Source organism: Rhinichthys klamathensis, unplaced genomic scaffold (genome assembly GCF_029890125.1).
Source record: "Rhinichthys klamathensis goyatoka isolate OS25496 unplaced genomic scaffold, OSU_Roscu_1.1 h1tg000019l_1, whole genome shotgun sequence".
Lineage (NCBI taxonomy): Eukaryota > Metazoa > Chordata > Actinopteri > Cypriniformes > Leuciscidae > Rhinichthys > Rhinichthys klamathensis.
In genome coordinates this window covers 4,134,667-4,162,642 of record NW_026606570.1, presented here as the reverse complement: position 1 = coordinate 4,162,642, position 27,976 = coordinate 4,134,667, and the positions used below count along the sequence as shown (strand labels likewise).

The 27,976-nt window shown below is 38.9% G+C and overlaps 2 protein-coding genes across 3 annotated transcripts; one reads left to right on the top strand and one right to left on the bottom strand.

Moving 5' to 3' along the window:
• Window positions 1–103: 103 nt before the first annotated feature.
• On the top strand, window positions 104–6,470 carry gsnb (gelsolin b). Of its 2 annotated transcripts, none has more exons than XM_056236324.1 (16): window positions 104–200; window positions 1,009–1,205; window positions 1,297–1,451; window positions 1,568–1,729; window positions 1,828–1,977; window positions 2,973–3,062; window positions 3,148–3,280; window positions 3,374–3,678; window positions 3,776–3,909; window positions 4,164–4,254; window positions 4,732–4,902; window positions 5,031–5,205; window positions 5,315–5,436; window positions 5,677–5,754; window positions 5,849–5,909; window positions 5,995–6,470. In XM_056236324.1, the coding sequence occupies exons 2-16, from the start codon at window positions 1,013–1,015 to the stop codon at window positions 6,162–6,164; spliced, it is 2,190 nt and encodes a 729-aa protein (XP_056092299.1). In that variant the 5' UTR covers window positions 104–200; window positions 1,009–1,012; the 3' UTR covers window positions 6,165–6,470. The 2 variants fall into 2 exon arrangements, with proteins under 2 accessions (XP_056092299.1, XP_056092306.1); XM_056236331.1 differs by lacking the exon at window positions 104–200 and adding an exon at window positions 370–388.
• ttf1.6 (transcription termination factor 1, tandem duplicate 6) lies at window positions 6,376–27,976 on the bottom strand. Its single transcript, XM_056236340.1, has 9 exons — window positions 27,319–27,976; window positions 26,062–26,247; window positions 13,596–13,674; window positions 13,350–13,480; window positions 13,043–13,250; window positions 12,847–12,933; window positions 12,687–12,752; window positions 7,052–7,137; window positions 6,376–6,752 (listed from the first exon to the last, which is right to left on the bottom strand). Exons 1-9 carry the CDS (start codon window positions 27,956–27,958, stop codon window positions 6,565–6,567), a joined length of 1,671 nt encoding a protein of 556 aa, XP_056092315.1. The 5' UTR covers window positions 27,959–27,976; the 3' UTR covers window positions 6,376–6,564.

Sequence of the window (27,976 nt, the reverse complement as noted above, 5' to 3'; positions counted from 1 at the left end):
CATTTTTTTTTTCCTGAAAGAAACGCATTTGAAGACGAAGAGCTGTTTCTAGTAAGAGGAGGGGTTTCATATGCAAATGAAACACACCTGAAGATGTTACTCCCAGTACTTGCGGAAGCTCACTTCTCAAATATACAGCTGTCGCCTCGACCTCAGACTCTTCTGCTGATAATACCTTAAAAGGAAGATTTACCCAACAGGTATGCATAATATATTTATAAGTTAAAAAGCTATTGTATTCTTATCGATGATGTTTTTGTTAATTGAGAAGCATTAATTCCTGATAGTTTCCTGATACAGTCACCTTTCAGTGCATCTGATGTTGCTATTAACTATTTACTTTTCTCAAGCATCAAGCATCTCTGTAAGCAGCCGTAATTGATTCAGGGTAGGTATCTTGGGTGTATGCGCAAAAAAGTAAATCATTTTTATATACATTATCATTTACTTTATTATTATTATTTTGTCCATTAATTAATGCAAGAGATTCTAAATTACAATCTGATCTGCTGTAGCCCAGTGGTATTAAAAAATACATCAGCATCTCTATAAACATTTATATAATATCATAATTGCATTGCAATTATGTTATCACTGTATTAACCAATAAAATGCATTTTATATGAATTACGTCAGCAGGGTAACTTTTACCTTGTTAACTTTATCCTTGTACTATTGTGTCAAGTGTAAAAGTGTAAGTGTGAGACAGACCCCGCCCTTTCTGGTTCTTCTTTTTTCCAGTGGGGGTGGAAATCTCTGCCTGGGGCATTACCGGGAGAGCAGTTTGACTGTTGAATCATTAGAACTATTTTGAGATGTAGAAAAAAAAATCTAGACATATAGACAGGAACTGCCTTTGTTCTTTTTGATGGAAGCTGATGATAATGTATTGCATGGGAAACAAAGTACATCACCTTTCCTCTATTTAATTTATTAACATTAGACCATGTGGAACACAAGTATGCAAAATATGGCTATTGTATATAATTTATTTGTTTTTTCTAACAGCACCATGGTGTACCACCCTGAATTTGAGAAAGCAGGAAAGCAGACAGGCCTGCAGGTATGGAGGATTGAAAACATGGATTTGGTGCCTGTTCCTAATAGTCTTCATGGTGGCTTCTACACAGGTGATACCTACCTCATTCTCAATACCTTAAAACAAAAGTCTGGGAGTCTACAATATGACGTTCACTTCTGGATAGGTAATACTGTAGTTAATGTAAATCTAAGTTGTCCACTGTGACCACTTTTATTGAAAACTTGTTTATGAATATTGTTAAATGGTATCTCCAGGTGATGCATGCACAATGGATGAGAGTGGGGCCGCTGCTATCTTCACCATCCAAATGGATGATTTCCTTGGAGGAAAACCCATCCAGTACAGAGAGGTCCAGGGATATGAGTCAAAAACCTTTGTAGGCTACTTCAAATCAGGCCTTAAGTACATGGTAGGTAGAGTTATTCAATTTACAATGTTTTGATGCACAAAATGTTTTTGGATACTAAGTTCATAACAAAACCACAGATGTCATTTTACTCATCAAACTGCTTTTTATTTCTTCAGCAAGGTGGAGTTGCCTCTGGATTCAAACACATAGCTTCTGGTGCAGTAAATGTGAAACGAGTTCTCCATGTGAGTGGCAGACGTGTAATCCGGGCCATTGAAGTACCTGTGAGTTGGGCCAGCTTCAACCAGGGTGATTGTTTCATCCTAGACTTTGGACAGGTGAAAGATGATATGAATTAATGTTCTGCTTCTTTTCTATTTTGCATTTTATCATACTGTATTCCATGTATTTATGCTATTTCTTATACTTGCATCAGGAGATATACCAGTGGTGTGGGTCCAAGTGTAACCAGTTTGAAAGACTGAAGGCCACCAATGTTTCCAAAGATATTCGTGATAATGAGCGTTGTGGGAGAGCAAAACTTTTTGTATGTGAAGAAGGATCGGAGAATGAGAAGATACTAGCGGTTAGTATAATAGGAGTATGTTTCCTTCACTCATTTTTGATCTAGGTTAGTGCCTTAAGGCTGGAATACACTACACAACTTATAAAATCTGAACAGCTCTTAAAACACTAGACATGCATCAGAACTGACCATCATACACTGTTTGACTGAGGATCACACTACTAGACATTCAAGTCGTTCAGACTACAACAAACTCAAATAGAGACATGTGCCTCAATTGTTCAAGACAACGGACTAACAATTCTAAAATCAAACATTTCAACATTTTTTTATATCTTCCAACTAAACTGGCTGACTTCCTCAACTGGCGTTGACTCTTCCAGTCTACAAATTGGGGGGGGGGGGGGAGTCATGTAGTGTATTGCAGCCTTTACTAATGGCGCTTTTCCATTACCAGTACCAGCTCGGCTCGACTCGCCTTGGCTCGCCTCGACTCGGCTCGCTTTTTGCTCCGTTTTCCATTGCAGAAAGTACCGCCACAAATAGTACCCGGTCGTCATAGCGACGCATTTCGTTCCTCGTTGCCCCATCAAGCTCTCGCTGGATCCTCTCTTCGGCAACCAAACAAAGGAATGTCTGCACCTCCTCGTTTGACCACGGCGTATTCTTCCGAGTTGCCATAATAATAGTAGTAAGTTTAGTAACTATCTCTGGCCAAACTATTTAAAAATGGCGGGGTTATTCTGGATACTCCATCTGGCGCGTGCAATGATGACGCAGATTCTCTGTGACCAATCAGCAGTCGGCATTGTTTCACGTCACATTTTAGTATTGCCTTAGCTCGTCTCAGCTCGCTTAGAACCTCGCCGGAGGTGGTACAAAAAAAAGTACCCGAAAGCAGGTACAGGTACAACTTTTACACAGTGGAAAACCAAACAAAGGCGAGTCGAGTCGAGTCGAGCCGAGCCGAGGCGAGCTGGTACTGTGTAGTGGAAAAGCGCCATAAGTATTTAGTATTTTGTTCTGAATGAGAGTGCTGTACTATATTTGATCAGATTCTTGGACCAAAGCCTGATCTTCCTGATGCGCAGTCTGAAGACACGAAGACTGACGCGTCCAACAGGAAGTCGGCCAAATTGTACAAGGTACAGTAAGCTATACTTCAGCTTTTCCCTGAGGAATTATCTTAAATCCACAAAATGGGTAATTCTTGTGGTCATTATTGCTCAGGTGTCAAATGCCAGTGGGACTATGTCTGTCACTTTGGTGGCTGAAGAGAACCCTTTTTCCCAGAGTGAACTGCAGTCCACTGACTGCTTTATCTTGGACCAGGGTTCCAATGGCAAGATATTTGTCTGGAAAGGTCAGCTTAGCAGATAATTCAAATGTATTCAAAATTTGCATCTTGGGACATGCCTAAATGTAAATCTTAACCTTTATTTCTTTAATAAAACAGGTAAAGAGGCTAATAAAGAAGAACGGAGTGCAGGTATGAAAGCTGCTGAGGACTTCATAAGTCAGATGGGCTATCCTAAACACACTGAGCTCCAGATTATCCCTGAGAATGGAGAGACTCCTCTTTTCAAACAGTTCTTTAAGTTCTGGCATGATACAGAGCAGACAAAAGGTATGGGACAAGCCTATGTGCCCAACAGAATTGCCAAGATCAAGAAAGTGCCCTTTGATGCATCATCTTTGCACAAATCAGAGGCAATGGCTGCTCAACATGGAATGGTAGATGACGGGAAGGGGGAGTTAAAGGTAAACATCTTCTGCTGTTGTGTAACAGATTGCAACTATCAAGTGATTAAGTAGACAAATGAATGGACAATTTGTCTTGTTTCATTGCTTTGGAAAGATCTGGCGCATTGAGGGATCAAACAAGGTTCCAGTTGACTCATCCGTTTATGGGCAGTTCTTTGGAGGAGATAGTTACATCATCCTGTACACCTACAGGCATGGGGGACGTCAGGGGCAGATTATATATATATGGTAAGAGCTACAGACCTGCTTCTGGATTCCATTCAGTCCTTTATGAATCCTGAACCTGGAAAATAAACACTGAATGCCTAAGGAGTTGGTCTTAAGCCAAGGGCTTTGTCTGCTCATGTTACACAAGAACACTCGGGTAACAGAACACAATGGTCTTTGAGTATTATCTCTTTGCCCCACCAGGCTGGGCCTCTGTTCGTCAATAGGATGAGTCATCACTGCAGAGGTTCATTACATTTTGTTTATGTCCACAGGCAGGGGGAAGAGTCCAGTCAAGATGAAAGAGGAACTTCTGCCATTCTTGCTGCCCAGCTAGATGCAGAGCTTGGTGGAAGTGCTGTGCAGGTGATGCTTGCTTTGTGCATTTAATGATTACAATATTCACCTTTTACATGTAGTCTAGGGTGACCATATTTTGATTATCAAAAACCAGGACACTCGGCACAATTTAGTTTTCTTCTTCCTCTTTTTCTTTCTTAATGGCCCAATGAAAAATAATGAAAACCAGGACATTTTCATCACTTTATAAAAAACAGCCAGGACAGCATGTGAAAAAAGGACATGTCCTGGGAAAACAGGACGTTTGGTCACCCTATGTAGTCTAATAAATTATAGACCAGAGTTGTCCAAACATGCTCCTTGAGGGCTAATCTCCTGCAGCGTTTAGCTCCAAACTGCCCCAACACACTTGCCTGAAGGTTTCTAGCAATCCTGACCTTGATTTGCAGGTTGGCGTGCTTAATTAGGATTGGAGCAGAATTGTTTGACATAGACCATCAAAACAAATCAGTAACACCAGCTTGAATGTGCATGTTTATTAAGGTGCGAGTAATTCAAGGCAAAGAACCCCTTCACCTCATGAGTATCTTTGGTGGGCAACCAATGGTGGTGCACAAGGGTGGGACTTCACGAGAGGGTGGCCAATCACAAGCTCCTGTAGTCCGCCTTTTCCAAGTGCGTGCCAACACTGCTGGGCACACACGAGCTGTTGAGGTGAGTCATGAGTGAAAGTGTTTTAGCTGTACCGTTGTATGATTAGTTTTTGTCTATTGTTCTTCATTTTAAAATGTATGCAAAATTGGTTCTCCTTGGACAAAAGTTGTTCACTTTGCCTGAAACAGGTTGACGCTGTGGCCTCCAGCCTCAACTCCAACGATGCCTTTGTTTTGGTGACTCCTTCAGGCTCTATGCTGTGGTTGGGTCAGGGTATAAGTGATGCAGAAAAGAATGGAGCCAAAAAGCTTGGCAGCATTTTAGGAGTGGACCTTTCAGAGATATCAGAAGGAGCGGAGGGTGGTGGGTGTACAGTCATTGGTAGAGGAGTGTTTTAATGCATTTATTTGACATTGTATTTAAAATATAAAAGAACCCTTCTAGAACAAATATTTTTCAAATTTCTACGTAGATGACTTCTGGAGCACTCTTGGAGGAAAAGCAGAGTATCGCACCTCTGAAAGGCTTAAGAACAAAATGGACACCCATCCTCCTAAGCTGTTTGCATGCTCTAACAAGACAGGACTATTCCTTGTAAGTTTCCATGTTGCCAAGAATGTAAACACGATTGTAGTAATATGAGTTCCAAAATGTTCACTGTTCTTAAATTGATCCAAAGAGATGTGGTTTAATTTAATTATAGTCCACTGAAATCTATCCATGCATTATCCAAGCCGCTTTATCCTCTGCAGGGTAACAGGGATGCTGGAGCCTTGATCACTGAAATGCCTGCTTTCATAGATCATAATTTTTGTTTGTTCTGTACCAATCTAGATTGAAGAGGTGCCAGGAGAGATGACCCAGGAAGACTTGGCTCCAGATGATATCATGATCCTGGACATCTGGGATCAGGTATACCTGTATTTATCTGACACTTGCAAAAAAATGCACTCTATAAAGAAAATGAAATCTGATGTCTTTCATGCTTGAAATCATTGTCACGTAGGTCTTTGTTTGGATTGGAAAAGAAGCTAATGAAGATGAAAAAAGTGAAACTTTGACTTCAGGTGAGAAAACCCAATTTTTTTGCAACATTGCTGCTGCTTTCATTAGTTAATGATTTATCTTCATCCTTGTCTTTTCTTACTTTAGCGGTCAAATATATTGAATCGGATCCTGCCAATAGGGACAAGAGAACTCCCATTGTTACAGTGAAGCAGGGCTTTGAACCTCCCACATTCACAGGCTGGTTTCTGGGTTGGAACCATGATTTCTGGAGTTCTGACCCACTGCAACGGGCCATGACTGGTTTGAAAATGTAATGGAATGGCTTGTCGGGGGCAATGAGACAGGATTGTTTGTGTTCTTTTGATCTAATGTAAAATGCAAATGCTTCAAGCTGCCTACAAACACTTCATACTACCTAACATTTCTCAACTGAGATAGACTGACCATTGTTCACCTTTGTTTACCTTACTCATCCTTGTTTTACCTCCTTATGGGAAAAATAAAAATGTCCTTGTCCAGAAGATCTTTAAAGGCATAATACAAATTCTGTTTATTCAATGCTTAATCAAAAATAAATGTATGAACAGAAGAATAAAAGAGGAACTATCAAACATCTTAAACATGTGCTTTTTCTTTACAGTGGTGGAATATTTAGTGTGGTGGATTAAAGGAATCATTTTTAAGGTCTAATTATCCAGTACAAGTGATCATAGTTCAAGTGTTGTCCTCTTTCTGGCCACTCTCTTCATCACTGTCACAGCAATCATCCTCATTAATGTCCTGAAAAATGTCAGATATACGAAAGCTCTGCTTCTGTTCAACCTTCAGCTCATTGTCATCAAGGTCTTCACAATCTTTCTCCAGGCCTGGCAAGATTTTCTCATAGAGGAAGTCAACAATGTCTGGAAGAAACATCATAGACATTAAAAGACATGCAGTAGGAAATTCATACTCCAGTCATTACATGAGCCAACACGTAGGTTTTTAGATTTTGTTTTTTTTAGTTTTTTACATGTTCTCGAGTCTCTGGCTGGCCTAGATTCGAGTCTTTAAAAACTGTAAAGTAAACCAAGTAAATTGTTTAAATTGTCTCAAAAACTATTTTTAGGAAGCCATCTTTGGAGTACACTGTGGAAAACAGAAGATATATAAAGCAAAAACCTAAATTCAACAATAATGTGGAATAAATTAAAGCACTTACCTCCAAAACACTTGGCCTTCCAATCTGGCACATAGCAAACTTTAAGCTGGTGCCACTTTGCTTGCACATGTGCTGGAGGAACATCCCTATGAGACAAAGACGTGACATCAAGCTTGGTTACATCCTCATGCTTGAACAAGCAGGTGCATTATTCCATTTACTTGCTGGGAACTAGAGATGCGCGGTTGGCGGTTACAGCCGCGGACAAACCGCGGATCGGGCAGATGACGGGACGAAATTTTTTTTTAAATTAAATTCGGGTGGGTGGCGGGCGGTTAAACCAATCAAATGAAAAAATATATATTGTTAAATATTGTTATCTGACTACATACCTACATCCAAAAAAAAAAAAAAAAAAAATCGAGCACACTTTGAAATAGTCAAATTTTCATCAGCTAGTCGAGTCTATGCAGAGACTGCTTGTTATCAGAGATGGCAACGCCGGCGAAGGAGGTAATTACGTGACAAACTCAAAAAAGGAGAATTAAAAACAAAGGAAATAGAAGGTCAGAAAAGTGTTGCCTGGAATAAGTTGTGCGCTCTCTTGATATCCGCCCGTTCGATATTGTTTCTGGTAAAGGATTCCACCAAGTGGCCCAGACGTTGATTGACATTGGAGCTAAGTTCGGTGCTGTTGACGCTGGACGAGCCTGTTCTGAAGACTCCCGTTAATTTTGAATGCACGGGAAGAGAGCGGATAGCGCGTCTTTTTCAGGCACAGTGCAATTCATTTTATACCATCAACAGGCCTAACAATCATATAATAAACTATAGAGCCTCGATATTAAAGAAACGCCGAAGTCACTCCTAGACTTTTTCGTTGGTGCGCCATCAGCTATGTCTACAAAAGACAGATGAAATCTAATATTAATAATTGATCCATGTCGGTATACACAGCCTAATATTTTATAATGAAAAATACCCTACACAATCAAGATAGACTTTTTAGCCTATTTTATTAAATCCAGGAAATTGGTTAATGAAACATAGATTAAAATGAAGATACAATTAATACAAAACTAAATTCGCTTTAAAGAAAGGCTTTGTGCTTTTTTGAGGCCTCTGTGAAAGTTTGAAAGTCTTTTAGTGCCGCTTTCTGAGTGTTCGCGTCCGTAATGGAGAACTGTCACGTAACATTGTTGGCACATACAATAGCAGCATGTTGAAATTATGTGCCAAAATGCGTTTTCTATTAGGCTACAATGGAAATATTGTACAGTAGCAGATAAGGTCAGGTTTGCCGAAGTGCGTTTAATTTAGGCTATTTATTTATTTTTGTCCCTGCGCGCCGATCGGAGACGTAGTTCACTGCTGATATTCTGAGAGCTTTCTAGTCTCGCGGCTGTCATCAGCAGCGCCTTGTATCGCCCAATCAGCGGATGGCGGGCGGGTGCGGTTTTGAAAATTGGTCAAAAACGTTGGTGCGGATGGATGGCGAACGGATGATGAGTTTTGTGATGCGGTTGCGGATGAAATAATAGCCCATCCGCGCATCTCTACTGGGAACCTGAATAATATAACCTGTTTGTTATTGCGCTCAGATACCATTTACCCCAACTTAATTAACTCCTTAGGGATATTCTCTTAATTCTGGATCTAGCAATCTCACCTTACTTATCTCTGTTTGATTGAAATGCTTCCAATGTTCAAACACCAACGTTTCAGTTAATCTGGGGTTTCATTGAATTGGTTCTCATATCATAGTTATACCACACTACAAATATAAATTCTAAAATAAATAAATGAAAAATGTCAAATATAAGACCTCGTATTGATTCATGCTTTTTCATAAATAAAAATATACATAAATATTACACTGTTAAATCCATAATTACGATCTTCTAGGTTTGTTTAATTAAGTCATCACTGATGTTATATAACAAAGCTGTCCTTTGTATTCACTGCATCTGTTATTTACAGGTGGTGGTATTAGGCTGTATTCATATGTCAGAATTACCATAATTATGAATTTCCAACTAGAAAAACATTTCAAGTCTTGCACTGTCATGACGTCATGTCAAAACAGCCAAAATGGTAGTGGACTTTAGTACACAGTTGAAGGTAGTGAGGTAGCAACTTCTACACATTTAAAGTGCCATTTTTTTATAGCCAACCTGGTGGGACCATTTTTACATAGTTAACTCTGCATTGTGGTGTCAAAGTCTTCTGCATTGGTTTCTATGGAAATGACATTGCGTTGGTCGGTATACGCCGAAAACAACACGTCCGCAACACGGAGGGCTTTGCTATACAGATGCTTTCTTATTTACAACATGACAATGTGTAGCCACTGTGCTGGACTACTGCGTCTTTTGAGGCAGCGGCAGAAAGGTATGAATGACTTTATTCCTAGCTGTCATCTCCACTGGTTTCAAAACATGTCTTCATTATATTTTCTGCTCGTCTGGCAACACAACCTTGTTTCTGCGGTGACTTTCAGCATGTTTCCTATAACAACATCTGGCGTTTATGTTTTAAGTGGCGTGAGAAAGTCGCATAAACCACACGAAATCCGATCAGAGCAGTCAGACTGAAACGGATTTCCAGAAATGGGATTTGAATAGAATTTCACACCACATAAGAATGTAGCTCAAAATGGCTTTGCAAAAATCGCGTTTCATGTGATTTTTTTTACCTGCAGAATCGCGACACACCCCTTCCAACTCCAAGAGTTATCCTTCCCGTCCAGATCCAATGCTACCACATCTTTAAATTACTATTAGTATTATTTGAATTTTGAAGTTAACATTATAAAATAAGTAGACCTACACCACAAAACTAGTTGAGGATAAATTATTTAAAATTGGGGAATTCCAGCGTTTTGGACGTGACATTTGCAGTCAAAACTTGAAATATAAATTCTCAGAAAATGCATTTAATATTGACCGCTCAATTGACCGCGACTGCTCTGAAGCGGCACTAAAAGACTGTTTTAAAACTTTCACAGAGACCTCAAAAAGAAGACACAAATTTCTTTAAAGTGAATTTCGATTTGTACTAATTGTATCTTAATTTTATTCAATGTTTCATCAATCAATTGCCTGGATTTAATAAATAAGTAGTAAATATAGCAGACAATAGATAATCACGACATGGAGGCGCCTGCGCGTGAACTGGAACGCGTCTCATAAATTAACCGAAACTCAGCGTAGGCTATAAGGTAGCCTACTTCACAGACCTGAAAAATATATATATATATTGAAATGTCTACTTGTAAACAGAACGATTCAAAACGAAAGAAAACGGACTGCTCCCTGCTTATCTGTATGAAATGTGCATTTCTCTCTGGCGCATTCACTACTGCGAAGAACTTCAACTTCATTAATAAACAATTAAAATGTCTCCTTGCTATATTTGACATATTCATAATCATTGCTTTTGCCGGTTCTTTGTGACAGCTTTTAGTTGCTTTCCTTACATCATGTTACGTGAACGCGTCACCACCGCATCAAAAATGATTGCGTGATGAAAACAAGAAAAATACCACCTAAACATAGCCTACAGTAACTGTTTAGAAAGAAAACACAGAACAAATGGAGTAGCCTAATGCGCATACGTCCATCTCGCGAATGTACGGTCTTCTTTTTCACCCATTAGCCGCTTTTCCACTGGCCAGCGCGAGCACAGAGGACGAAATCATGCCTCACGGCACTCCTGTTAAAAATAAATCGCTATAAAAAATATATCAGACGCTGCCATTTAGTCTTTATTTACAAACTTGGACACCACATATTATTGACTGACCACGAACAGGTAACTTAGCCTACTTGCATTTTTCATTCGTTTTGTCTCGCGGTCTTGGTGTTTTTTTGTTGTTGTTTTTTTACAATTAAAACTAAAAGTGTGTTGTAACGCAAGCATAACTGAACATGTAATATAGTAAAATATTACTGAAAATTTATTAGTAATGCCTTACACTACTGCGTTACAGCAAAAAGTAATATGTTACTGTAATGCATTACTTTTGTAACGCGTTACTCCCAACCCTGCCTATGGATCAAACATGGCAGCAGACGCGAAGTTACCTTTCGATGCAGCCTTAGATACATACGCCATCGTGTACACATAAATCTCTGACCCATCGTCTTCTTCCTCGTCTAATTTCTTTCGCTCTACATATGTCATCTGGTATAATTGAAACGATTGGCTATGAGCTACGTACAGGCGCATTTGATAGACATTCGTAGCACCCAATAAACGGCTCTGGGCATTCGTAAACCATGCCTCAAATACGAGAAAATGAACATGTGGTTCCCAGACCACGTCTCAATCTCAATGAGACGTGGTCTGACGTTAGCCAGGCTAATCGGATATGCACAAAAAAAAGGATTTGGACTGACAGTCTGAACGCAGCCTTAATTTAAAAATTTTAAAACTAAAATTTAAAAAACAAACCACCAATCAAAGTGAACAGCACTTGCCTCAACAGGTAATTATGTGCTTTGTGTAGTCCCAGAAAATTTGCCTCATTGACATTTTTCTTTCAAATAATAAAATGAAATACAGTGTCAAAATACTTTTTGGGGGCAAATTTTATATATATAGTAGATTAATTGGGTGTTTGAGCAAAAAAAGGGTACATAAATGTTTTTGTACGATGTTATTCATTTAGTCACATTGGAGTTACGGTGTGCAACATGATAATAGATTGTGAACGATTAAAATCTCTCCTCGATCTGCCTTTACAGAGAGATTGATAGAATGTGGACTGTAGCATAATATTAACAGTTGCAGTTCTATCTAAAAGGATATTGAGATATCTTTAATATGGTACTTCTTAGTTGAGATACAGGCATGCCAACTTGCAGAAAAAAAGAAAAAAAAACAAACATGAAAAAAGTTCTTCTCCCCATTTTTGAACTGTCATCTTTGTATTTAATGCAAAAAGGATTGGTAAAGACAACAGAATTTACTAATAGACCAATTTTTCTGTGTAATTCAGAGTTCTTTATCATCACGAAAGTTCTGTGCGTGAACACAAAGCCGAAACTCGCACTCGCACTGATTGCACTTAAACTGTCAAATACAAAACAAAAACAAATTATATCAAATATATCTATGCATCTCTTGAAGTGACAGAAGCTTAATAAACCTGCTGCTGTCTGTGTCATTATTGTTAATCAAACACCAAAAGAAACCGAAAAACCACTTTTTACTCTTGGAATAAGAATCAATGTATATATCATTCATACAGTAAAAACTGTTTTATTTTTACAATTGCTTATTCAATCTCTTACTTGAAATACATACTGCATTTCTTACTTCAAAATACATACTGTACCTGAATTTTTTTAATCTTTTTTTTATTTTTTTTACCGGTTTTAAATTCCTTTACTGATTGTTTTTGTTCCTATTGTTGATAAATAAAAGATGAATCACAAAATAAGATTTTGGTCATATTGCCCAACCCTTACTTTTGCCTAAATGGTCTGTCATTCTGTTTTATTTATGTTTTGCTACCTTGTAGGGTTCTATTATTTAAATAGGGAAATTAGGCGGTACTGCTAAGTAACTTAACAATTAGTCTTGCAAACCAATATGAAAAATAACCGTGATAAGATCATGATCCTGCATGAAAAAACATTTGTTATATGTTTTTGCCATTTCACCCACCCCAACTGCAAATAATCCTCACCCGAATACAGCCGTGAGATCATCCCAGTCGACATCCGTAACATCCTCCACTTGCGTTTGATACATTCTGTGTAAATAGATGATTTTTTTTTTGTAAAAGCAAGGTAAAGAAAAACAGGATAACAAAAGCTAAGCAAGCATGCAAAAACAAGATCTCTTACGCTTTAATGAGTCTGATTTTGGCCTCCTGAGCTTTCCTTCCCCTACATAAAGTCCCTGAGGACATCCGTACAGCGAGTATGTTCAACCTTAGGGGTGAAGGTGAAAATTCAACAATGTTGATTATACAAATAGAGAATAACTTATAACTTAAAATGTACCACCATTTAATATAAAAGTGTTTTAAATGACTCTCACCATTTCTCTCTGCATTTGCTCCAACATCGAGTTTTAACCTTCAGTGCAATATTGAACCAAGGTAATTTTTGGTAGAGCATTTCTCTACTGACTCGTTTTGGTGTTGTGTTATTTGGCGACTCAGATTTCAGCACTGTTACAATATGGTCTCGCACAGCCCTCAAAAGTCTCTGCTCCTCCTTCACAGACCACAGTCCCCTTTTTTTAGCTGTGTGATGAGATGATATACAAAATGACCAACAGTCACTAAAACTGAAATGTACATATTTGGACATTTTTAAAAGAGGCTTGGCTGAATTAGACTTACCATAACTAATTTGGGAAAACCGTTTCTCAAGAGAAAAAGAACTTCGACCAGTCAGCTCAGAAATCTTTCGCCAGTTACTGCCATGTAATGTATGATACTTGAGCAATGCTTTGATTTCTTCTTTTGAAAACCTTTTAAGAAAAGGAAAAAAAGCATGGAGGTTTGTTACAAAACTAAATTAAAAGGCATAGCAGATCAATTTTCTCAAACCAAATAAATGACTTTTAAATTTATACTTTCATTTACCTTCCCTTATAGTTTCTACCATCAAAAACTTTCGTTCCACGGGTAAAAACATCATGACAAGACCTGGGAATTCCATCCGCTGTTCAAATTTAATTTGGAAAAAAAGATAAACAAATTCTTTAAGTAACAAAAATGTTAGATTTTCAGTATTCAAGATTTACATTTTACTTATGTTCAATATGTACTTAAATATGACAAGTTTATGGGACTCCAACCAAACACAAAAATTCTCTCATCATTTACTCATCCTCATGCCGTGCTAAATGTATAGGGGTAGGCGATATACCAGTAGAAACGATTAACTGCATGATTAATCGCAATTTCCATGTAATCGCACTTAAATCGAGATGGCTTATCGCGATTTTGAAATCGCAAAGGCTGCGATTATTTTGTATGCGTCATTTATGTACGGCTCTGTAAACGCTGCTCCATCTGAAAGCACTGTGAGTTTGAATCACTTATAACGTGCAATTGAAAAAGCAACACGCGTCAAACAGCTTTCCAAGCATGAGAAGCATTTAATAACCTCTTGTCCAACAAAAGACAACATTTAATAACATTGTTCTTTTCACACTGCACGACTATCTGGGGAAGCATTCAGTTGCTGTTGTATGCACATACACTTAGTAAAACACCCTTTTGCTGTTATGACCTGCTGCAAATGAGATGTATAACCAGACACCAGCTTCTTGCTGTGTTTCTGAGGAATCTTAGCCCATTCCTCATGAGCAATGGCCTCCAGTTCAGTAATATTCTTGGATTTGCATGATAGAACCACCTTCTTCAAATCCCACCAGAGATTTTCTATTGGGTTCAAGTCATGACTGTGATGACCAATGTAGAATCTTCCAAGACTATTTCTACAACCAAGGCTTGGTGGAATTTGAGGTTGGATCATTGTCCTGTTGGAAGGTCCAATAACGCCCAAGCTTCAGCTTCCTCACTTGACGGCATGATGTTTTCTCCTAGGATTTCCTGATATACAAAAAAGTAAAAAATCTACATACTGCAGGTTTCCAGCGCTAGAGGATGCGAAGCAGCCCCAGAGCATCACCGAGCTCCACCATGCTTAACTGTAGGCAGAGTTTCCATTTCAGCATATGCTTCATTCTCCTTCCTCCAGACATACCACTGACCCATAGGGCCGAAAAGTTCCATCGTTTTTGTTTCATTGCTCCACAGAACAGAATCCTAAAACTTCTGTGGCTTATTGCGTTTAGTATGCGCCTAACTGTGCAAGCTGAAACCTCTGTGCCTGTTGCCACCAAGTCTTGCAGGTCTTTTGCAGTCACTCAAGTTTTTTTTTTTTTTAAACTGCCTTCTCAGAAATCTTGTTGCAGCCTGTTGAAAGCTTCCTTTTTATGCCCCGTCCAGGTAGGTTAACCACTGTTCCTTTAATAAACTTGCGAACTATGCTTCCAACGGTGTCTCTAGGAACATTTAGTGCCTTTACTGTCTTTTTGTATCCTGTTCCTTGTTTGTGAAGGGTGATGATATCTTCTCTTAACTTTTTGGACCATTCTTTTGACACTCAACAAACCTAGTCATTTCAGATATTTCATGTGTTCTAGCTCAAGCACACCTGGTGCAACTAACGAAGCCCTTGATTAGTTGCATCAGGTGTGCTTGAGACAACACCAGTTTTGCAGATTTGTGCTGTTGTGAGGAATTCTATTCAGGGGGTTGAATAATTTTGAGACAACAGAAGTCATTAAAAGTAGCATTTTCAGTTGAATTTGGGCTTGGCAGACGTTGACTTGCATTATGTGAATCACCAAGGACCAGTTTCAGCTAAAAATCTTCTTTACTGTTCTACTGAAGAAAAAAAGTTGCATACATCTGGAATGCATCTGGAGTTGATCAACAGCAAATTTAAACTTTTGGTTTAAAACAATCCCTTTAATTCTCTTTGCTCCTGGATTAAACGTTGTCAAATGTTATCAACTAATAACACTTGGCCGATGAAAATGCTACAGGAAATCTTATTGGCTGTAAGTGAAATGCACCAAAATGTCTTTCAACAATCAAAGGTGGATCTTTAATTTCTTTACATTGTAAAAGTTAGAAATGTTTTGGACTGGGGCATTTGTATGATTTGTATAAATAATCTAGTCTGTTTAACTGCATCACTACATTGTAAAAACATTACAGGTCAAACCCCTCTGATATTCAGCGTTGTCATTTCGAATACCACAACTGAATTGAGGTAATTAGTTTTATTTGTTCTTATTTTATTACTTAGTCTTTTTTGTAAATTCAATTCAGTTCGAAATCAAGCTTCCTTGTGCTATGGCAACAAAGTTACCCTATTGTAAAGAAACAAATACACAGAGTGAGCAAATGACTAAGTGAGATTGTAATGGTTAATTGATCAATGCTTAAAAATATGTAAACAAAAGCCTAAATTAAAATCTGTTCATAGTACTGTATAAAGCGGACGTGTCTCTTCAGAAGACTTGAATTAAACCGCTCTATTCAATTGGATTGAATTCGAAAAACAAAAATTGAGATATAAATAAAAAAAAAAAATATATATATATATATATATATATATGGCAGTATACAGTATGTGGCGTTTTAAATACTAAATATTGATATTTTTCATGGTATCGTATTGAAGTTAGTAATTCCAGTATCGTAAGCATTTAATTAGTCAATCGTGACTATTTAATGTACTTCGTCAATAAGGTAAAAGTGTGTTTTGTTGAAAGTAGCCATTTTCTACATAGATCTATGATTTGATGAAATATTTATTGATAATTCATTAAATATCACCAGCGAGTAGTTTTTGAGAAGAGTACTTTGTACTTTTTTGACACCAGTGATTTTACTTGTTATTGAGTATTATTTCAGCAATGTACTTAAGTACAAATTTTTAGTACTCTTTCCATCTCTGGTTGTCGCCTTGCGTCGGCTGCGTCTGGGGCAAAAAATTGCATTTGAACATACCAATAGGCGACTGCAAACTAGCGTGTGCGTTCTGCGCCTGTGTGTAAGGAAATAACTGTCTATATTCACAGGTATCAATAGTCTATATTTGTCATTCAAAAATTGAAAATGAAAGAAAATGAAAATAGGACTGCAGATATATAAACCATAAACAAAGCAGCACTTTTCAATCATGCTGATCACTTTCTTCATTCCCGGCGGCTAATACTGTTATGAAAATATTTGTGCATTCAAATGCTCGGATAAGATAGATGACGTAAAAATTAGAACAGCCTTCTGTCTGTACCGTCTTGACTTCTTTGCTCGCTATTCCTACTGTCACATAATATTGTTGGATTGATGACTTCATCTAAATTCGCCATACCTTGACTTGTTGAATTGACACCCCTGAACTTGCACTTGCATTATATGGACACACAGATTATTGTTATAAAAAAAATCACCATGTGCTCATCTGAAGAAAGTCAGTAAATGATGAGAGAAATATCTGGGATGCAAGACTAGCATATCTCATTAACCAGTATTTCCCAACCCTGTTCCTTGAGGCACACAAACACTACACATTATCAAACTCTTACTAATCAAACACACCTGACTCAACTCATCAGCTCATTATAAGAGACTCCAAGACCAGAAATATATGGGTCACTCTACAGGAGCAGGGCTTAAAGTGAAAAAATTGACTGCACAGACTGACTTATCTTCAAATGGAACCATTTATGGCATCTTTTTATTAATGAAGGCCAGTATCACTGATATTAATATAGCTAATGATGTCTCGATGAAAATTCTTTCCCCCACAATTTTAGGGTTATAAAATAGTCTGCACTGCATAAATTATAAATTAAATTAGATTAAACTCACGCGTCTTATTCTCTCACTACTCTTTACTTCCATTTAAGATTTTATTTAACTCAATTAAGGTTAATAATGATTGGCCAAAACAAAACTAAGCAAAGATTGTTCATGCTCCGGCTTTAACTTCTTAATATTCGGCAGCGTTGCTACAACGGACCGAATGGCTTCGCTCGCATCTTTCTCCGCTGCCATTACTGAACTACAACTCAAAATAACGCACGACGTCATCGTTCTCAGCCACTCCGTCTGTTCGCTAATTGGCCCTACAAAAAATTGATCGGAGAAAACCAAAGTCTACAGCAGAATCCCAGACGTAGGACTGAAGGAAAATGAAATTGAGCGGAAGTGCGTAGGAGGGTGCAGCCAGGCTAGGCCGGACCTTCCCTCAAGCCGGAAATCCGGCCCCCGGCCGAAATACTTTAAGCCCTGCAGGAGTTTTAGGCCGATTTATGCCCGATTTTCCCCTCACGAGAATCGGAGAAAAAAATCTTGTTGATTACCTCGATCGGTTCCGATGTTCGGCGCAGATTATCTGGTAATGTGAGGCTTTCACAGATCGAATCTTGCACCTCCCGATCTGCTCTCACACAAATCGGGCTCGCCCCGATCATATCAAACATGTTTGATGAGCAAGATTGTGATTACCGGTACGTCACTGTCTAGCCAATAAGAAACAAGTAGGGCTGTCGTGGTGAAGGAATTTCCATTGTTGTAATTTTGAGTGACTCAACAGCGCGATATGCAGTATTATCTTTATTTATTGCTAAATAAATAAGTGTTACGCTGTGGTCAGCAGGCACGAAGACGAGTAGCCTACATCTTCAGTAATGAAACCGAAACTAAAAAGTGCATTGAAACGAAGTGGAGTAAACAGAAGATGCAATGTCAAAATAAGGGTCCACATAATATAATAACTGAACATAAACCTGACAATAAGCTTTTTAGGCCATTGTTATATAACAGTTAGTTTCGATCCTCGAATCTCACTTTACTAAAGGCTTTCTGCTTATATTTTACCACTCGGCATTGCTCGTCTCTGTGTGTTATAGACAGGCTGTCGCTCATTCCAGTTACATTGTTACGGCAAGGGACTGTTTTTGAGTGAGTCATTAAACTGTTCATTCAACGGAAATGTAAAAAAAATTCCGCATTCAAATATAGATGTAATGAAACAAGCTGTTAATTATTTTAATATTTAATTTTAACTTTGAGCTCCACTTTACAAGGCTCAGCTGAGCAGCAATGCGGCGCATGGGCAACGTGAAGCTGATGCTTCACTTCATAGAGATCAATGGCATTTTTTCATTGTATTGACCAGAGCTGACGCCATTCATTAGAAAAGGCCTAACCTTAAATGTTAAAAGGTTAGGTTTAAAAAAAAAATAATTCTCTTTCCTTGGTCATGGCAACCTTTTCACGAATATGACTTGATATGAGGGACAGATATTTTGTTTACATCCGCTTCTCGCTTCTGATCTGCTGCGTGAGATCACGTGAGGCACTTCCTCTGGCACGATAATCTTAATAACATTGTGTAGTGTGTGATGCGCCTCGATTTTCAAATCTTGTAGTGTGAGCATGTTTAAGATTTGAGGGTAGAAAATCTGCAAAGATTCTCCTTAACTGTGAGCTGCAACCAGATTTCAAAATCGGTTAGGATTTTAAATAGAGCCCGACCGATATATCGGCGGGCCGATATTATCGGCCGATATTAGGCATTTTCCTAACTATCGGTATCGGCATTTATAATGGGCGATAAATTAATATTTTTAAAAATGCGGGTGCGGTGATTCATGTAAGGGTGGCGCTGCCAATAAAGCACCTAAAAGCTGTCACAAAGAACTGGCAAAAGTAATGATTGTGAATACATCAAATATAGCAAGGAGAAGTTTTAATTGTTTATTAATAAACAAGTGTTTTCAGTCAGTGTCGCTGCAAAGTCGACGACGCTGACTCGCGATCTTCAGTGAACACGCCAGAGAGAAATGCACATTTCAAACGGATTACAGCAGAGAGCAGTCTGTCTTTCGTTTTGAATTGTTCTGTTTAAAAGTAGACATTTCAATATAGATATATTTCTCAGGTCTATACGCTGAGTTTCGGTTCATTTATGCGACGAGTTGCAGTTCACACGCCGGCGCCTCCGTGTCGAGATTATCTATTGTCTGCAATATTTACTTCTTATTTATTAAATCTAGGCAATTGGTTGATGAAACATTGATTAAAATTAAGATACAATTAATACAAAACGAAATTCACTTTAATGAAAGGCTTTGTGCTTTCTGTTTGAGGTCTCTGTGAAAGTTTTAAAGCACTTTAGTGCCGCTTTCAGAGCTTGTCAGTCCGTAACATTGTATTTTCCTCATAAATGCGAACACGGAAAATAAAATAAAATGAATATTTTCTTTAAAATATATAATATAAATAAAATGAGAGCCAACCCTTCTTCATCCGGTGGGTAGTAGCCTATTACTTCTGATTTGCGCAGTGTAATTCACAGAATTGATTTCTCTGCTACCAGCCTCTGTCACGTATTGTGTGAGCTTGTGACTATTGCAAGCGCGCTGCTGAGAAGTCCTGATTATATTGTCTGCTATATTTACTTCTTTATTAAATCCAGGCAATTGGTTGATGAAACATTGATTAAAATGCGTTGCGCAAGCGACAAATCTCCTACAGTAAACTGATGCCCCATTCTGCTTTGTAAAATTTTTCGCGTCTAGGGTAAACAGCTGTTGCAACGCGACCAATAACGGCCGCGTCCGGTGTAGACAGTGTTGAAGCTCATTCTGCCTATAACGCTTACAACATCAAGCAATATTCCAATAATTTATATAATTATAACACTTTGTTTCATGTTTACATTTTGCTTACTAATTTAAAATAGTATAAAAGTACTGTAAATATGTAATTAAAAACGTTTTCATTATGATATTATTAATTTTACTTTAGTAAAAAGATCTGAGTTCTTCCTCCACTGGTAGAGATTAGAGGAATTAAGACTAAAAATAGAAGATAAGGTTTTGTCAGTGACACTTTTGATATATTTATTGATACAAGTTATGTTTATAACTGACTAAATTAAAAGACAAAGTCGTTAGTGAAGATTATGCAACAGTATTTAGAATATAATATAATATAACATGCAATGCAAACTAGTTTGGTTACAGCTCAAGTATATCATTCTTATTCTATCATTCACCCTGTCTCCATTACATATCTTTGTCACACAAGTGTTTGATCACCACATTTGAGTGATCATTGCAAAACGTTTATATATTTATTTTGTTTATACTGTGTATTCTATATACAGTATAGGGGTGGGGGAAAAAATCGATTCTTAGATGCATCGCGATGCGGATGTGGACGATTCTGAATCGATTCACAATTGTCAAAAATCGATTTTCAAAAAAAAAAAAAAAATTTAGATATATATTTATAATAACGTAATATTGACGGAACGCGAAAGACGGAACTCTGAAGCGCGGAAGTGCAGTGGCCGGACCGTCTGTGGCGTGCACATAACAGACGCGGACGCGATGGCTGAGCGCCAAATCCAAACACCCTCCTCGTTAAAAGCTGACGTGTGGAAATATTTTGGCTTTTGAAGTTGAAGGGGGAAAGGAGCTGGACAAGAGCCACACTAGTTGTAAGCTTTGTAGAGTAAAACTAAAATATTTCGGAAACAAGACACATATGAGAAGCCATATGACACGTTTCCAGCCAGAGGAGGAAAAACACTCGGCTGTAACGTTACCGGTCGTTGTTATATTATTAATTTACTACAAATATGCTGCTGCTAGTTCAGACACACATGTATTTTCCTGTTGGTTCTTTGCAATGTTAATAAAATATATTGTACGTTAATTCTTTATGGGTCATTACTTTGTACTTTTAAAGCAAAGTATTTATAGTCACACACACACAAAAAAAAGATTCTGATAATCGATTTAGCATCGAATCGCAGCCCTCTGAATCGTAATCGAATCGAATCGTGAGGTGCCTAGAGATTCCCACCCCTAATACAGTACCCATCAAAAGTTTGTACACCAATAGGAAAGTGTGTCCAAACTTTTTACTGGTACTGTACTATAATACACATACATAATTTTGCTACTGTATTATAATATACACATAAATAATATCGGCTGATATATCGGTATCTGGCTTTTTTTTTTATCAGTATCGGCCCCCAAAAATTCATATCGGTCGGGCTCTAATTTTAAAACTCCTGTAGTGTGAGCCAGGCATAAGGGAGACATCCAAAATAGCTAACATTTGTAATTTATTTAAGGCTGAAATGTTGCACGTATATGTAACAAGCAAAGTATTTATCATAATGTACTTTAAATAACATTACAAGTAATGTCATGAAGATGTCAGCTCTGCTTTTGTTCATAAATGATGTTGTACAATGAGGATGTTTTCACGTCACCGGAAATAGAGTCATGAGTGTCCCAATGTGTAGTGAGCCAGCGTCATGTACTATCCTTACCAGTCCCCGAATTCATGAACACGATATACTGATTCACGAGCTCGGGAGCTGATTGAGACTGTCATAGACTACAATCATACTGTCAGTCCAAATCCGATTATTTGTGTATGCGACTGGAATCGGATCTTAATGTTTGTCTATCCACACTGTGTATTGCAGTGGTTCTCAACTGCGGTCCTGGATATGTCTCAATCCGCTCCCTAGCTTCTGAGGTCACGAATCAGTATTTCGTGACACGAATTCGGGCACTGGTAAGGACAGCAAGGACCCTGGCTAACTACTCATTGGGACACGGATACATGGCATCTTTATGCCATATTTTTTTAATATTTAAAGGTGCTCTACGTAACTTTTAGCGGCCTCTAGTGGTGATATTTCAGATTGCAACCAAATTTTACAATAGCGCTCGTGCTCAAACTCATAGACAATACCGTCTATTACGCAAATATCTCGGCGAATACTAGACGGATTCGGCGAGCACCGAGCTCGTTGGGGCCATCTAGTCGAGCTGAAAAGAACCATATAAGTTCCATAGTTTTTGGTGGTGTTTTCGCGGAGATATTAGCAGAAAACCATCGGGCGCGCTGCAAAATTGCGGACGCCGGTGACGTCACGATCTCAGAAGAAAATCGCTCGTATCTCTGGAACGCAAAGACCCAGAGAGCTCAAATTCGGGGGAGGAGGTCCCAGGGGAACCCTTGCCCGAACGCTAGAGTGGCGGGCCTCGGGGATGCCCCCTACCGGATCGCCGTTCACTGGGACCCCCGATTTCGAACGGCTATAACTCGGGGAGCCGGGCGAGTTGGACCTCGGGGGTGGGCTCGTTCGAAAGGCCCCGTCCAGCACTACGAACGATTCGAGTCTTGGGAATATTGATCAAAGATTGACTGAGATATAAGCCGAAAAACGTGCGCCTTTAACCGGACGTAACTCCCTGACCGTCTACAATAGACTGTATTTAAGGAGAGAGGCTCGGGAGCGCGCATGCACGTCACATCCGTTGGATTTCGCGGTAAATCCGACCCAGAGACTACACATAGAAATAGGAATACTGGCCTTCAGAGGTAATAGCAAAACCCGACAAGTGGATCATTGTAATGTGTGATTACAACCCCTTCACACACAGGCAATAAAAAAAGGATTCATTTTAGAAGAAAAGTTCCATATAGCACCTTTAAGGTACATTATGATAATACTTTGATTTTTACATAAACATGCAACATTTCAGCTGTAAATAAATTATAAATGTTAGCTAGATAATATGTTTATGCTGATATATAATGAAATAATATAATCTGTATTTTATTAAAAATAGTGCTGGGCAAGTTAACGCGTTATTATCGCGTTAACGCATTTATTAATTAATGCCGACAATTTTTTTATTGCGCGTTAACGCATGTTTTTTTTTTTTGAAAGTCCGTTGCTCACTGGCTCTGAATACACATAGTCCTATAGTCAAACCATGATCACAGGAGGGGTGGGATGTTGGTCAGCCAGCAAATAACCCACCCAAACAAGCAGTGGAGAGGCTTTGGCAGGTTCTCTCAGGTGAACAGAAAGGGAGACAGCGCTCCACGAGTGAATGACAGGCGCTCTATGGATAGTAACCATGGCAACGGCTTCTGTGCGCTACGCAGCTGTAGCCTTTTTAACTTAAATTAAAATTATACATAACTTTACCTGATAGGCCTGCGTTTAGTTTAGCGGGGATGCTCTGCCATGTGAATTCCCTCCTGTTGATGTCCTGATAACTATTTAGATTCTGGAAACTCACAAACAGCGAGCCGAGGATCAGTCTCTCTTCCAATGATTTGTGCTGCGCGTCGTGTACAAAAAGTTAGACAATTCCACTTCGGCAACGCACGGGCGCGTGCGTGAGGCGAGCATGACCGCAACAGTTTCACAGGAACGCACCCGCTTGTCGCTGCACCTGTGCTCGACCACTTCACCTCACTCTAGGCTGATTTATACTTCTGCGTCGGACCTACGCCGGAGCCTCTAGTCTACGCTATAGACTACGCGTTGGTTTTCATTTATATATCTGCGTCGTTGTCCGCGTTAACGCGCAATTACACATGCAGAGGGAGAGTGTGAAACCCGGGGAGCGGTTCTAGCAATCACAGCGCTTGCGGTAGGCTACGCGTAGAATTGACGTTACATTTTTGGAGAGATGCACGTCAGGGTACGCGCGCTACACAGCTACGCCGTGAGTTCGACGCAGAAGTATAAATTGGGCTTTACCTCTGTTTAATGTAATCTTACGTGGGAAACCATGGCATGCCATGACCAAACCTAAGCTCCTATCAGAGAAGTAACGTTGGTCGACTTATATCTGTAGTTTGTGCTGCTGCTCCCTGACACAAGATACCTGTTCAGAAAAAAAAAACAAGAAAACTGGACTCTTTTAACAAGCTAGATAAAAGGTAATGCCCTGGCAGTGGCAAATAGCTTTGTTTAAATATTTGATTTGATTACATTAATGTTTAAGTTGAGATTTACAAGAAATATTTTATTGATACTGTGTAAAGGGAATATTGCTGGTATAAAAGCACCTTATTTGTTTAAAGTTTTTGGAAACCACATGTTATTGCACTTTTGTAGCAGTACATTTAAATCAAAAGTGCGCAATACACTACTTTAGAATTCATTATTCAATTTTGCGCGTAACAATGCGATTAATCGCGATTAATCGCACGAAAATCATGCGATTAATCGCGATTAAATTTTTTAATCGTTGCCCAGCACTAATTAAAAAACATCTATTGCTTCTCATCATGTGTAGCGAGTTGGCTCACGTAATTCATGTTTCACGCTTCAGAAATTCCGTTTTTCTCAGTGCACTGTGGGACTTTTTAGGGAGTGAACGTTTCAGTGCACTGGAACGCACCCCTGGAGACCCACCACTCTGCACATTTTGGCTGCGTCCCAATCCAGACGCTCCTTCCTTCAAAGGCTGATTGTGTCACAGCGGCGTGACAAAGGCTTTCCCAATTTAAAGACTCCTTCAATTGCACCCTCGAAATGCCTCCTCCGTTTTGCGGGCAATGAAGGATACAAACGGATGGATCCTTCACAGCCTAGCCCATCCCAGAATTCATTGCGTGCCAGTGATGACAGGATTTTTTTTAGAGAAACTGCCGGATTACACTTTTAAATATCAAGCGTAGTGTCAGTTCTGGCATTGTCAGTATTTTAAATACTTTATACTCTTTATTATGTGCAAGAACCAAGGTGAACATATTTAGACAGGTTGTGAACCCTGTTTTGTTTTTAGGCAGTTGAATATAACTTTTTTTTTAATCCAGTACAAACATTACTGCCCCTCGTACACGGCAGCTGTTACAGTCACAAGAACAGTCCTCCGTAGGCTAGACCGTCCCATTTAACAACTCCCGGTCCGACCTTCGTGGACTTTGAATGCGTGCGTGGCCTTTGAAGTCCAAGTTTTTCGAAGGATAAAGCCTTTATATATCTTCTTTATTTAACACGCCTAATTTAGATCATCAGTTCATTTGAAAAGAGCAACACGAACTGAGTCAGGTAGATAAAAGAGTGATACAAAATGTGCAGAGAGGTGCGATTTCAGATTCGATTTATGTGTCCCATGGCACTCTCTCCGGAGTATTTGCTTTGGTTTCTATGGCAAGGACGTCGTGTTGGTAGCCAATAGCCATACACCAAAAACATTTGAAATGTTGTCTTAATACTATGCCACTGCGGAGCCGCCCGCTGGATGTCTAATGAACCAGTGGCAGAAACGTAGGAGGCTGATATGCACAGCTTTATCCCAAGCTGCTGTCTCTGCTGGTCTCAAAAAAGGTTTGCAGACCAGGCCGATTAGCAGTGACTGGTGGATTCGTGTGGTACCCAGATTTGAATAAGGTGAGATGTGAATAGGATTACAAATCACATACGGAAACAGATTAGTAAAATTGTATGATATATATATTTTTTTTTTCTTTACACTTGCTAAATATGATCAGATTCCAAATGGATATTATGCACATAAACTGGATTTTGACTGTCAGTCTGAAAAAGGCTTTGATTGTCTGTCTACAAAAAAATGTAAATAGTGCAGAAGGATGACAAGCATAGAACTTTCAAAAACAAAACCAACATCTATATTACAGAAAAGTAGGTAAAACCAATGTGGTTGAGACTTACCAATCCTTTCAAAAAACCTGTAGACCTTTTTCAACTTTGTCAATTCCCATTTCTCTTCTGGAAACATTTTTGGATGAAAGAGCTTGGTAGCATCTTTCACTCCTGTGAGAGCCATAAAATCACTAACGTTCTGTCTTAACATTTCATTTTCTGCATTAGAGAATCTTCCATGTCTCAACATGATGCCTGCAGACATAAGAGTGAAAGGCAAAATTATGTTACTTTAACAATTACAGTATTGTAATAAAATAGTAAATGTGTGTGTGTGTGTGTATGTATATATGTGTGTGTATTAGACTTGTAGTCGAGACCGCCTAAACCGAGACCAAGACACTACCAAGACCAGATGGTATTGAGACCAAGACAAGACCAAGACCAAGACCAAGACAGACCAAGTCGAGACCAAGACCAAGTCGAGACTAAGACCGAGACCAAGTCGAGACCGGAGGGGAAAAAAACATTAGTGTTGAAGCTAAGCAATAACTTGTCAAATGTTGTTTTGCATTTGCCTGCTTATCTCTGCTGATTTCGAAGTCTCCAAATGAATCCATTCTGCAACTTTTAAATACATAATTATATTTTTAAAAACGAAATTATAGGCTTAAGTGCAGGATCCGAAAGTTGGTCGTTTTTGTCGCTATGGTTACACACACACACACACACACACACACACCGTTGGCGGTGCGCTCAAAGTCATCTGTCAGTTCAGTTGTGCAGTTACCTAAAATCAATTAAGGTAAAACCCATCATGTCACTGATATGTGTTTTACTAAATATTAATATATCAAAAACTGTACATGATATGTGTTTTTTAAATCAAGTGATCAAAGTGCTCGTTGCCGCTGCGATCAGTGGCGCGGATACAGTGTTTTCTCGCGTGGCTCGCGCGCACCGCACTGTCTTCACTCGGACGCGCGCTTCAATACGTTGCGGACATCGTCGTGGATATTGTAGTATTGTATTGCTCAATCCCCTGACCACTATGTCGGTCTGAGACAGCGAGACCTAGACAAGACCGAGAGGTCCGAGACCAAGACAAGACCGAGACCAAAGACCGTCAAGGCCGTGACAAGACCGAGACCACGTAAAAGTGGTCTCGAGACCAAGACCGGTCTCGAGACATACATCACTAGTGTGTATATATATATACACACACACACACACACACAGACTGACATAATAATAAAAGTATCCTTCCAAGCAAGCTTAAGATTGACAAATCAAAAATACTACATATATTTGATCAAATCAGCCTACCTTGCTTTCTGAATTCTCTGAACCTTGGCAGGTCATACACGATCATTTTATTGATTTCAGATGGGTCTCTGGATTCTATTTTAGGACAAAATTCTTTCAGTTCATTCAGGAGATTTGGATCAACTAGTGGTTCTTCCAAACGGTTTTTCTTTTTTCTGCGCTTTAAAGTACCAGTTAGTACGGCAGGTAAGCCACTTTCCTGTTCTTGTGCCATGTGATCACAGTTTATCTCGGTTGCATTTTCTCTCTTTTTCTTTGCTTTATCAGATTTCTCTTCAGTTGAACTTCTTTTTTTCTTTTTCAGTTCTTGTGATTCTGCTGTGGGTGTTTTCATGTCCTTTACTTGATGCAGGCTTGTGACACCACCATCCATCATTGAAGCCTCCTCAAAGATGACAACCTCGCCTCCTTCATTTAATTTTCTTTTTTTCTTTTTAACTGTATGTGTCTGCAGACTTATATTCTCCAATTCTCCAGTGTTTGTTTTCTTATGCTTCTTTTCATTTTGCTTCTCAGTCTGCACCTTTGAGCTTTCAGTGAGTTCATGCAAGTTCGTGTTTTTCTTTCTCTTCTTCTTCACCGTTTGCTCATTAAAGCGGCCCTTTATGTTATTACGGGAATCTGACTGCATTTCATCCATTCTTTAAAGAGCAAAAAA

Coding starts and splice junctions, on each gene's coding strand:
- gsnb (XM_056236324.1), top strand. CDS start 1,013: ATGGTGTACCACCCTGAATTTGAGAAAGCAGGAAAGCAGACAGGCCTG. Junction 3,281..3,373: donor CAAGATATTTGTCTGGAAAG/GTCAGCTTAGCA, acceptor TTAATAAAACAG/GTAAAGAGGCTAATAAAGAA. Junction 3,910..4,163: donor GGGCAGATTATATATATATG/GTAAGAGCTACA, acceptor TTATGTCCACAG/GCAGGGGGAAGAGTCCAGTC.
- ttf1.6 (XM_056236340.1), bottom strand. CDS start 27,958: ATGGATGAAATGCAGTCAGATTCCCGTAATAACATAAAGGGCCGCTTT. Junction 13,675..26,061: donor CAGGTTTTTTGAAAGGATTG/GTAAGTCTCAAC, acceptor AAATTTGAACAG/CGGATGGAATTCCCAGGTCT. Junction 13,251..13,349: donor GTTTTCCCAAATTAGTTATG/GTAAGTCTAATT, acceptor CTCATCACACAG/CTAAAAAAAGGGGACTGTGG.